Source organism: Alligator sinensis, unplaced genomic scaffold (assembly GCF_000455745.1).
Source record: "Alligator sinensis unplaced genomic scaffold, ASM45574v1 scaffold777_1, whole genome shotgun sequence".
NCBI lineage: Eukaryota > Metazoa > Chordata > Crocodylia > Alligatoridae > Alligator > Alligator sinensis.
Window position 1 is genome coordinate 1,454,410 of NW_005841882.1, and position 13,195 is coordinate 1,467,604.

The 13,195-nt window shown below is 38.9% G+C and overlaps 1 protein-coding gene across 1 annotated transcript in view; it reads left to right on the top strand.

The window, feature by feature from the left end:
* SACS (sacsin molecular chaperone) overlaps window positions 1-13,195 on the top strand; it is a 59,231-nt gene that overhangs the window by 41,561 nt on the left and 4,475 nt on the right. Inside the window, 1 exon segment of the mRNA XM_006039436.3 lies at window positions 4,392-13,195. Within this exon segment, the coding sequence (XP_006039498.1) occupies window positions 4,392-13,195 (8,804 nt within the window).

Below are 13,195 nucleotides of genomic sequence, written 5' to 3' on the forward strand. Positions count from 1 at the left end.
GCAGTGCTATGTTGGCTAGCACTATGGAAGAAAGAGACTTGGGGGTCATCATTGACCACAAGATGAACATGAGCCTGCAATGCGATGCGGCGGCTAGTAAAGCGACCAAAACGCTGGCTTGCATCCATAGATGCTTCTCAAGCAAATCCCGGGACGTCATTCTCCCCTTGTACTCGGCCTTAGTGAGGCCGCAGCTGGAGTACTGTGTCCAGTTTTGGGCTCCACAATTCAAAAAGGATGTGGAGAAGCTTGAGAGAGTCCAGAGAAGAGCCACGCGCATGATCAGAGGTCGGGGAAGCAGACCCTACAATGACAGGCTGAGAGCCCTGGGGCTCTTTAGCCTGAAAAAGCGCAGGGTCAGGGGTGATCTGATGGCCACCTACAAGTTTATCAGGGGTGACCACCAGCATCTGGGGGAACGTTTGTTCACCAGAGCGCCCCAAGGGATGACGAGGTCGAATGGTCACAAACTACTTCAAGATCGTTTCAGGCTGGACATAAGGAAGAATTTCTTTACTGTCCGAGCCCCCAAGGTCTGGAACAGCCTGCCACCGGAGGTGGTTCAAGCACCTACATTGAACACCTTCAAGATGAAACTGGATGCTTATCTTGCTGGGATCCTATGACCCCAGCTGACTTCCTGCCCTTTGGGCGGGGGGCTGGACTCTATGATCTTCCGAGGTCCCTTCCTATGAAATCAAGGAAGAAGCTTCCCCTTTCCTCCAGGACTCAACTACGAGACGCCCTCCACCTTTTATCATCTCCCTTGTTTTTCCTTGATCTCTACATTGCAAACTGAATAAACTTTGTAACCCCAAATGCAGATAACATTACTTACAGACTTATTTCTATTTTTCTTAAGTGTATTGGCTATGACCAAAGACACGATAGAACATCTCCTTATAAAATTAAGGCTCAGTGGCCAGTACTTTAACATGTATCTATTGTTGCAAATGTTTTTTTTCTATATGATTGGATATGGACTTGTTCTAATAATTACATCTATAACTTTTTTGTTCTTTTTTTGAAAAAAAGGAATTATTTACATAACTGTAGTTTATTGGCGCTTTCTCTGATTTCTCTGATTTGTAGCTTCATAAAGCCTTCCATTTTTTCTTTAAAGTATCCACTAGTAGGGATCTTTTCTGGCTGACTGCAACATCTGTTTCGTCAAAATCCCTCCATAACTTATAAAAAAAAAAAAAAAAAATCTCTTACATAGTTACTTTCAGATGGCAGGATGGATTCATCCATGGCTGTTGTACAAAAAAGCATAAATTAATTTTCACTCCATAAGCATGGACTTTTATTGTCAGAGGCAGGCTTGTTGCTACTGTTATGTAAATCACAGGTTTGGAATATTTTTCTGAAAAAACTCATTTAATTATATTCTAGCCCAACAGCTTCTCTGGGGATTTTCAGGTATGATGTGACTGAATATTTTACTGGATTGAAGCCTGGCATTTGTGTGGATTTGATTACATGTTCTTTCTGCCTTGGCTTTCATCTAAAAAGAATCTGAATAATTTAGCAAAAAATGTCTAATAATTGAGAGAAGGTAATGAAGTTAGCACTCTTTTTATTAAGAATGTTAGTAACAATATCTTCATTAAGTTATGCTTACTAATTGGTATTAATTTTGTTTAAATATACTTGTGTATCCTGGGAAGATTTCCAGAATTTCTAAATCAAGTTTTCATTTAAAAAATAACACCATTATTTCAAATGTGAATCTCTAAGTTGTATATCTGAGCTATATGCTTGAAGTGTGAGGACTAATAGCTGTTAAAGACCTGAATAAAATGTTCTGCTTATTAATCTACCCAAGTGGTGGCAGCCCATGGCATGCCTGACACAAGTGACACGAGCAACTGATGTGCGTGTCTTGCTTGAGACTTGGACTCAAGTCTCTGGAAAAGAAAGCACCAGAACTGAGGCAGGTGGACTCAATCTGTGGCTGCATGGAATAGGTTGTGCCAGGGTAGTGAAGTGAGAAGATGCCCAGTATTGCTGTCAAGAACTAGCTTAACCCTTCTGGTCCTGTACCTGCTGCTGAATTCAGGGCTTTGGGTCCTCACTTGCCATATAAAATTGCAGTGCTTATGAGATGAGAGTAGGGTTAACTTGGCTTTTGGTGGTGACACTTCTCTCTCTGCAGCATCCTTCCCCCACCCACCATTCTATGCTTCATGTAACCAGAGATTTGAGCCCTCTGCCTCCATTTTGGTGCAGGCGTTATCACATATGCCTCTCTGAGTGCCATGAATCACTCGGAGGTGATAGGGATTAAGTTGTGGCATACCTGCCAAAAATGTTGGCCACCACTTATCTACCCCATTGAGACTCTCTATATTAACTTCTTATTTTTAATGAATATAAGTTGATACTTCAGAGCCTAAAGCAATATTCACTATTTTGGGGGACTTACTATTTTAAGAATTAAGCAACAAAATTTTAGTTTTATTTTAGGAGGTGGATTCCTTGCCATGTTTCCATGCCCTGCCACCCCAGATTCCAATCTCTCTTCTGAGGGTTGCTGTCTATGGGTACCTGTACATGAGTGCAGAGGCTACTCCGATGAGTTGGAATTCAGCGTGTCAGAGCGGGCTTGATTAATCAAATTTGCTGGAGTGTGGCAATTACTGTACTCCAGCAGCCTCCTGTGTCTCGTTTATCAGTGTCCCCATGCTTAAAAATGGTGGTGGGGGTGCTTGAACCAAAGCTCCCCCGCTTTCCCCTACCAGGCTCCCTGCTAGCCTGTAGGCTCAGGCTTCCTGCTGTGTTCGGGAGCAGCTGACTCTGGTGTGAACTGCACCAGAGTTATTTTGTTGTATTAATAGCATGTATAAATGTACCCAGTATGTTCTATTCCTGGCTCTGTCATTATCTTCTAGTGTCAGGTTGAGAAATAAATTACTGTCTTTTTCCGTTTATGAACTGGGAATAATAAGTCTGTTCCACAGATATTTTGCAAGGTTTAATGATGATCTGTTTATGGATAATGTATAATAATTCAAAAACTATATTTTAAACAAATACATTTTTCTACTGTAAGAATTTAAAAACAAACTCACATTTACTCTTGTATTTTTAATCTCATATTTAGCATTTATTATATTTTGTTAATGACTGTTACAGTATAGTTAGTGTTCAGTCTGGGCTAGTACATAGGGTTGCCCCTAACTTTTCTGGTTGCACTAAATCAGGGGTCAGCAATCTGTGGCTTGTGTGCCAGCTGTGATCCTCAGAGCCATTGGATCCAGCCCAAAGCCAGAGGGCTTCAGCAGCAGGGGCTCACATCCAAGCTGGGTGATTCCTATCTGCCACTGAAAAAACATTGATGACCCCTGCATTTAAATCGCACACATCTAAACCGTTAGTAGAAGGAACTAGTAATTGGATTTATAGGTCAGGGAGTGTAAGTATAAAAGTTAAAGACTATATGTGCAACCATACTGTATGTATATGTATGAATATTAACTCTGCAGCTGTTTTTGTGTGCCTGAAGACTTTGCAAAACTAACAGAAGTAATAACATGACAATTAGTTACCATCTTATTGTTGGATTTGTACTAATATGAAGTATATTTGATTTTAATCAACTCACGAAATGAGAGGGGATATATGATAGGGCTGTGCGAAGCTTCGGTCACCGATTCGATTCAGAGGAGATTTGGCTCGATTTGGCAGCTGAATCTCCAAATCTGAATTGAATTGGGAGACCCATTAAAAGGTCCAAATCAAATCCGAAGCCTCCAAAGTGATTCCGAAAAAATTCATAGAGATTCAGAGATTTGGATTGGCCAGGGAGAAGCAGGCACAGCTGGGAGGCTGCAGGTTCTCCTGCAACTCTTCTGGCTGTGCCTGCCTCTCCCTGGGCAGGGGGAGCTTCAGGAGAAGCCCCCATAGCTGCCTTGCCCAGCCTCATCCCCCACCCAACCCCAGCCTCCCGGCACAAAAAAAACAAACCAACCCCCCCACTCACCAGTTGTAGCAGCAGCAGTCAGGGCCTTTGAGGGATCCTCTGGCTGTGGGAGCTGCAGGAGGGATCCTCTGGCTATGCCTACCTCTGCACCCATGGCTGCCCTGCCCGGTCCCATCCCCCACCTGGCCCCAGCCTCCTGGCACTTAAAAAAAAAAAAGAATTAAAAAGAAAAATGTTTTGCATTCACCGGCTGTAGCAGCAGCAATCAGGGCATCTGGGGGCATACCTGTTTCACACAGCCCTAATATTTGAGTTGGTATCTGGTATGCCTTTAGAGGACAAGCATAAAAAATGTATTTAGTTTCCTGCCCTCCTTCTGTTCTGTTTTTGCAAATAGGTACTGTGTTTTATCTGTATTACTTGATTTTTTTTTTTTTATAGCTTTACTGGTTTATTTTGTTTTTAGGAAGACCATGCACTCAGCTGCAGCATTTGACTCCAGAACGATTTGCCCGGTTAATCAAAGAAGTTATGAATACTGTGTGGCCTAGTAGAGACATGGTAGTACAGTGGTATCCAGGTTCGGAAGAGAAAAATCATCCATCTGTTTGCTGGTTTAAGATGGTTTGGAAGAACTTATATATACATTTTTCTGAAGATTTGAGTATGTTTGATGACATGCCACTTATCCCCAAGACACTGCTGGAAGAAAATGAGACATTAGTGGAACTGATTAGACTTAGGACTCCATCACCAGTTATTCTAGAGGATGAATCTGAGAGAGAGCTTCCAGAATTCTTAGCAGACATTGTTCAGAAAGTCGGTGGAGTTGTACTTAAAAAGCTAGACACCTCGATACAACATCCACTTTTAAAAAAGTATGTGCATTCACCACTACCAAGTGTCATTTTACAAATAATGGAGAAACTATCATTGCAGAAACTATGCAGTCGGGTAGCATCATTTCCTGCATCTCATAAAGATGCTCTTAGGAGATTTTTAGCTAGTTTAACTGATGCTAATGAAAGAGAGAGAAGAATTATTCAGGAGCTAATGATATTTAAAAAAATTGAAAAATCATCTGATGAAGGCGACAATGCTTTTACAGTATTAAAAGGTTGTAAGGTGTTGCACCACACTGCCAAACTGCCACCTGGTATAAGACTTTCTGTTCCAATAATTGACAGCAGCGATGAAGCTACTATTCGGTTAGCTAACCTACTAAAAGAAGAACAGCTAAAGAGCACAGATTGCCTCAAGTTTATCATACAAGATATTCAAAAAGACTTTTATTCATATGATGAATCAACAAAGATTATGCTATGGGTTCTTGAAAATCTGACTTTCCTCAAAAATGAAAATACAGATGTGATAGATTGGCTAACATCACTAACATTTATTCAAATTTCACAAGAAAAGATAGTGTCAGCCAGTGATCTTTTTGATCCTGAAGTAGAAGTACTACAAAATCTGTTTTATGCTGAGGAAGAAATCTGCTTCCCACCTAATACTTTTACAGTATCTTCAGATATTCTTCATTCTCTCAGACAAATAGGCTTAAAAAATGAAGCAAATCTTGAAGAAAATGATATTATGCGAGTGGCAAATAATATTGAAACCTTGCAGGGTAATTCTATCACAAACCATGATTTATTATTAAGAAAAGCTAGAACTCTTTTAATGATTTTGAACAAGAACCACACTTTGCTGCATTCACCTGAAGCAAAAACAATGTTGAAAAAAATAAAATGGATTCCTGCATGCAAGGAAAGACCTCCAAATTATCCAGGATCATTAGTCTGGAAAGGAGATTTCTCTAATCTGTGTTCACCACCAGAAATGTGTGATATAGCTCATGCAATTTTAGTTGGTTCATCAGTTCCCCTTGTGGAAAATGTCCATTTAAATATAGAAAGAACACTTGGCATTGCCACCAAACCTAGCATAAAAGCAGTCTTAAAACACTTTAAGGTGGTGGTTGATTGGCACTGTTCTAAAACCTTTAGTGATGAGGACTATTATCAATTTCAGCATATTTTGCTTGAAATTTATGGATTTATGCATGATCACTTAGATGAAGGTAAGGAGGCCTTTAAAGCCTTGAAATTTCCCTGGGTTTGGACTGGTAAAAAATTTTGTTCTGTTACACAAGCAGTAATAAAGCCAGAACCTGATCTTGATCTCCAGCCTTATCTACATAATGTGCCTAAAACTATGACTAAATTCCACCAGTTATTTAAATATTGTGGTTCAATTGAGCAGTTAACGCCAGACCATGTTTCAATGGTCATTCAGAAAATATATCTAAAAAGTGAGCAATCTCTCAGTGAGGAGGAGAGTAAACAAAATCTCTACATCATGCTGAGCATTATAAGATGGCTATATAGCAGTCAGATTTCTGCAAATCTGAATACACCCATGCCTATTTATAGTGGCAAACATCCTTACAAACTTACAATGAAACCGATTCATGAATGCTGTTATTGTGATATCAAAGTTGATGACTTAAATGACTTGCTTGAAGATTCTGTGGAACCAATAATCTTGGTGCATGAAGACATACCCATGAAAACTGCAGAGTGGTTAAATGTGCCATGCCTCAGTACAAGATTGATTAATCCAGAAAACATGGGTTTTGAGCAATCTGGGCAAAGAGAACCTCTCACCGTAAGAATTAAAAACATTTTGGAGGAATATCCTTCTGTTTCAGACATTTTTAAAGAACTGCTTCAAAATGCGGATGATGCCAATGCAACAGAATGTAATTTCATGATTGACATGAGGCGCAATATGGATATAAGAGAGAACCTTTTAGATCCTGGAATGGCAGTGTGTCATGGGCCAGCTTTGTGGTCCTTCAACAATTCTGTATTTTCTGACTCAGATTTTCTAAATATAACTCGATTGGGGGAGTCTCTAAAAAGAAGTGAAGTTGATAAAGTAGGAAAATTTGGATTGGGGTTTAACTCTGTTTATCATGTCACTGATATTCCCATCATTATGAGCAGAGAGTTCATGATAATGTTTGACCCAAATGTTAACCACATCAGTAAACATATTAGGGATAAATCTAATCCTGGAATCAAAATTAACTGGAGTAAACAACAGAAAAGGCTGCGAAAATTTCCAAATCAGTTCAAACCATTTTTGGGTGTATTTGGTTGTCACCTACCATTGACAGTGGAGTCCCCTTACAGCTATGATGGGACTCTTTTCAGACTTTCTTTTAGAACTCAGCAGGAGGGCAAAGTGAGTGAGGTCAGCAGCACTTGTTATAATACAGCCGACATTTACACTTTGGTAGATGAATTCAGCATTTGTGGACATCGACTGATAATATTCACTCAGAGTGTCAACTCAATGGTTTTGAAGTATTTGAAAACTGAGGAAGCTGATCCTGGCATGGCACAAGAAGTTGTGACTATTAAAAAAAATGTGTGCACCTCTAAAGCATTGCTTTCCCCTGTAGTGAGTGTTTTAAAAGAAGCAGCCAAACTAATGAAGACTTGCAGCAACAGTAGTAAAAAGCTTCCCACTGAAACACCAAAATCTTCATGCATCTTACAGATTGTAGTAGAAGAATTTCATCATGTATTTAGACGCATTGCTGATTTGCAGTCTCCTCTCTTTAGAGGTCCAGAGGATGACCCAGCTTCTTTCTTTGAAATGGCAAAATCTGGACAGATGAAAAGGCCAGCTGATGAGCTGCCACAAAAAACAGTTGATTCTACATCGTGGCTTATATGCTCTTGCATGGACACTGGGGATGCTCTCAAATTTTCATTACAGGAAAGTGGACAAAGATTAGGACTTGTTCCCTGTGGTGGTGTAGGAGTACATCTGTCTGAAACTCAGGAACAAAAGTGGATTGTGAAACCTGGTTGTAACAGCATAGGGGAAGTGTTCTGCTATTTGCCTCTTCGAATTAAAACAGGGTTGCCAGTTCACATCAATGGCTGCTTTGCTGTTACTTCAAATAGAAAAGAGATCTGGAAAACAGACACAAAAGGAAGATGGAACACAGTATTCATGAGACATGTTATTGTAAAAGCCTATTTAGAAGCACTCTGTATTTTACGTGACATGGCCATCAATGGTGAGTTAGCTGACTACAGTTACTGTGCAGTGTGGCCAGATCCTGACTCGGTACATGATGATTTTTCTATTATATGTCAAGGATTTTATGAAGATATAGCTCATGCAAAAAGCAAAGAAGGGATCAAAGTGTTCTCTGATGGTTCATCATGGGTTTCCATGAAGAATGTGAGGTTTTTAGATGATTCAATATTGAAAAGGCCAGACATTGGGCCTTCTGCCTTTAAAATCTTCCTGAAGTACCTTAAAAAAACCGGATCCAAAAATCTATGTGCAGTAGAGCTTCCTTCTTGGGTGAAGACAGGTTTTGAAGAAGCAGGATGTAAATACATACTACAAGAGAACACTTTCTCTGAGAAACAGTTCTTCTCTGAAGTTTTTTTCCCTAATATTCAGCAGATTGATGCTCAGCTACGTGATCCTTTGATGCGTTATGTGCTCAATGAAAAGGTTGAGGAATTCTCAGGAATTCTTTGTGTTACTCCGTGTATTCCCTGTTCTTTGGAAGGACATCCTTTAGTTATACCTTCCAGATTGATACACCCTGAAGGAAGAGTTGCAAAGTTGTATGATGCTGAAGATGGAAGATTTCCTTATGGCAGCAATCAGGATTACCTTAATCTTGTTATTTTGGTGAAACTTGTTCAGTTAGGCATGGCTAAAGATGATGTTTTATGGGAAGACCTAATAGAACGTGCAGAGTCAGTAGCAGAAATTAATACAAATGATCATGCTGCAGCTTGTCTCCGAAGCAGCATTATACTGAGTCTTGTTGATGAAAAACTAAAATGTAATGACCCTAGAGCCAAAGAATTTTCTGCAAAATGTCAAACGATCTCTTTCCTTCCATTCCTTACAAAGCCGGCAGGTTTTTCATTGCACTGGCGGGGTAGTGATTTTCAGCCTGAAACAATGTTTTCAGCATCTGATCTTTTCACTGCTGATCATCAAGATATAGTTTGTCTCTTACAACCAATTCTTAATGAAAACTCTCATTCCTTTAAGGGTTGTGGGGCTCTGTCATTAGCTGTCAAAGAGTTTTTGGGATTACTTAAGAAACCAACTGTCAACATGGTCATAAATCAGTTGCTGGAAGTTGCTAAAACATTTGATGGAATTACATTGTATCAGGAGAATATCACTAATGCTTGCTACAAATACCTACATGAAGCAATGCTACAGAACGAAACCACAAAAACAGTTATCATTGACCAGTTAAAAAGATGTAGTTTCATTCTTGTAGAAAATGCATATGTTGACCCAATGAAAGTATGCTTTTATCTGAACTTTGAAGCAGCTCCGTATCTCTACCAGTTGCCTAATAAATATAAAAATAGCTTCCGTGAACTCTTTGAAAATGTGGGTGTGAGACATGCTTTTACAGTTGAGGATTTTGCTCTAGTCCTTGAGTTGATTAATCAAGAAAGAGGGACAAACACGCTAACAGAAGAAAATTTTCAACTTTGTAGGAGAATTATTAGTGAAGGAATATGGGGCCTCATTAGAGAGAAGAAGCAAGAAGTCTGTGTGAAAAAGTATGGTGCGATTTTGTTACCAGATACTCGTCTTGCACTTTTATCTGCTAAATCTTTGTGTTACAATGATTGTCCTTGGATAAAAGTTAAAGATACAACTGTAAAATATTGTCATGCTGATATTCCTAGAGAAGTTGCAGTAAAGCTTGGAGCGATACCAAAGCGACACAAAGCTCTAGAAAGATATGCCTCTAATATCTGTTTTACTACCTTGGGAACTGAGTTTGGACAGAAAGAAAAATTGACGAGTAGAATTAAAAGCATTCTTAATGCGTACCCTTCAGAAAAAGAAATGCTGAAAGAGCTACTTCAGAATGCAGATGATGCCAAAGCTACAGAGATCTGTTTTGTGTTTGATCCCAGACATCATCCAGTTGATAGAATATTTGATGAGAAATGGGCACCTCTTCAAGGGCCAGCATTGTGTGTGTACAATAATCAGCCTTTTACAGAGGATGATATCAGAGGGATTCAGAACCTTGGAAAAGGTACTAAAGAAGGAAACCCATGTAAAACGGGACAGTACGGTATAGGATTCAATTCTGTGTATCACATCACTGATTGTCCTTCTTTCATATCGGGAAACAATATACTCTGTATCTTTGATCCTCATGCTAGATATGCACCAGGTGCGACATCAGTAAGTCCTGGACGCATGTTTAGAGATTTAGATGCAGATTTCAGAACGCAGTTCTCAGATGTACTTGACCTCTACTTAGGAGACCACTTTAAATTGGATAATTGCACAATGTTTCGGTTTCCACTTCGAAATGGAGAAATGGCAAAAGTGTCAGAAATTTCCTCTGTTCCAAGTTCAGACAGAATGGTCCAAAATCTTCTGGATAAGTTGCGTACAGATGGAGCAGAACTTTTAATGTTTTTGAATCACATGGAAAAAATTTCTGTTTGTGAAATAGAAAAAACAACAGGAGCACTGAATGTATTGTACTCTGTACAGGGCAAAATTACAGATGGAGACAGATTGAAACGGAAGCAATTCCATGCATCTGTAATTGACAGTGTAACTAAAAAAAAGCAGCTAAGTGAAATACCTGTACAACAGATTACTTACACTATGGATACTGAAGATTCTGAAAGTAACCTTACAACTTGGCTAATTTGCAACAGGTCTGGTTTTTCAGCTATGGAGAAAGTATGCAAAAGTGTTATATCAGCTCATAAGAATAAAGACATCACCCTTTTCCCACGTGGAGGAGTAGCTGCTTGCATTACTCACAACTACAAAAAACCCCACAGGGCATTTTGCTTCTTACCTTTATCTTTAGAGACTGGGTTACCTTTTCACGTAAATGGACACTTTGCCTTAGACTCTGCCAGAAGAAATCTATGGCGTGATGATAATGGAGTTGGAGTAAGAAGTGACTGGAATAATAGCCTAATGACAGCAGTAATTGCACCAGCCTATGTTGAACTGCTGATCCAATTGAAAAAACGTTATTTTCCAGGCTCTGATCCTACAGTATCAATATTACAAAACACATCTATTCATGTTGTGAAAGACACTTTAAAAAAGTTTTTGTCTTTTTTCCCAGTTAACAGACTTGATATTCAGCCAGATTGGTATTGTCTAGTGAAAGCAGTATACAGCTGTATTTATGAAGATTTAAAACGTCTGTTACCTGTCATGCGAGCTCCAAATATTGATGGCTCTGATTTACATTCTGCAGTTATCATTACTTGGGTTAACATGTCTACCTCAAACAAAGGGAGGCCATTTTTTGACAATTTGCTACAAGATGAATTGCAGCACCTCAAGAACACAGAGTATAACATCACAACACGCAAGACAGTAGCAGAAAATGTTTATAGACTCAAACATCTACTTTTAGAAATCGGATTTAACTTGGTATATAACTGTGATGAAACAGCAAATCTTTATCACTGTCTTGTAGATGCAGATATTCCAGTCACATATGTGACTCCTGCTGATGTATGCAATTTTTTGATGACATTTTCTTCTCCAGATTCTAATTGTCACATTGGAAAGTTGCCCTGTCGTCTTCAGCAGACAAACTTGAAACTCTTTCACAGCCTAAAACTTCTGGTTGACTATTGTTTCAAGGATGCAGAAGAGAATGAAATCCAAGTTGAGGGGTTGCCACTTCTTCTTACACTTGACAATGTCTTGCAAGTTTTTGATTCAAAGCGGCCAAAGTTCTTAACAACATATCATGAACTGATTCCATCTCGCAAGGACCTGTTTATGAACACACTGTATTTGAGATACAGTAATATTTTCCTTAGCTGTGATGTAGCAAAAGTCTTTGACATCACAAGTTTTGCTGATTTATTATCATCTGTGTTACCTAGAGAATATAAAACCAGAACTTGTATGAAATGGAAAGAAAATGTTGCAAGTGAATCTTGGCTTAAAAGTGCATGGCATTTTATTAGTGAATCTGTAAATGTGAAGGAAGATCAAGAAGACATGAAAGCAAAATTTGATGATGTTGTTGATACTTTGAAGGATTGGGCTTTGCTGCCAGGTATAAAGTTTACTGTCTCAGCCAATCAGCTTGTTGTGCCAGAGTGTGATGTCTTGTTGCCTCTTAGCCTTATGCATATAGCAGTTTTCCCAAATGCGCAGAGTGATAAAGTTTTCCACGCTTTAATGAAAACAGGTTGTATTCAGCTTGCTTTGAACAAAATTTGCTCCAAAGACAATATTCTAGTGCCACTCTTGTCAGGGCATACAGCAAACATAGATAATCCTTCAAGCATTCTGAAAGCTATACATTATATGGTCCAGACCTCAACATTTAAGACTGAAAAATTAGCAGAAAGTGATTTTGAAGCTCTCTTAATGTACTTCAATTGCAATTTGAGTCATTTAATGTCTGATGATGACATAAATATTTTGAAGTCTCTTCCATGCTATAAATCTATTAGTGGTCGATACATCAATATTTCAAAATGTGGAACTTGCTATGTACTTACAAAAAGTATCCCTTCAGCTGAAGTGGATAGATGGACACAGTCAACATTATGTGCCTTTCTTGAAGAAAAAGTTCACTTAAAAGACTTGTACAGTGTAGTTGGTTGTGTCCCTGTGGATGATCTTGAAGTGTATCTGAAGCATCTTTTACCAAAGATTGAAACATTGTCTTATGATGCAAAAGTAGAGCATTTGATCTACCTAAAGAACAGACTCTCTGGCATTGAGGAATCTTCAGAAATAAAGGAACAGCTATTTGAAAAACTAGAAAGCTTTTTGATAATTCATGATGCAAACAATAGACTAAAACCTGCAAAACATTTTTATGACAGAACTATACGAGTCTTTGAAGTTATGCTTCCTGAAAAACTGTTCATACCTCAAGAATTCTTTAGGAGACTGGAACAACTCACAAAACCGAAGAATCAAACTGCCTTCCTTACATCATGGGTAACATTCCTGCGGCATATAGGACTAAAGTATGTCATTTCACAACAACAGTTATTGCAGTTTGCTAAGGAGATAAGCATGAGAGCTAACACAGAAAACTGGTCTAAGGAAGCGCTGCAGAACACAGTTGATGTCCTCCTCCATCACATATTTCAAGAAAGACCTGATTTACTATCAGGAAATTTTCTAAAAGAATTATCTTTAATTCCTTTTTTGTGTCCTGAACGTGCTCCT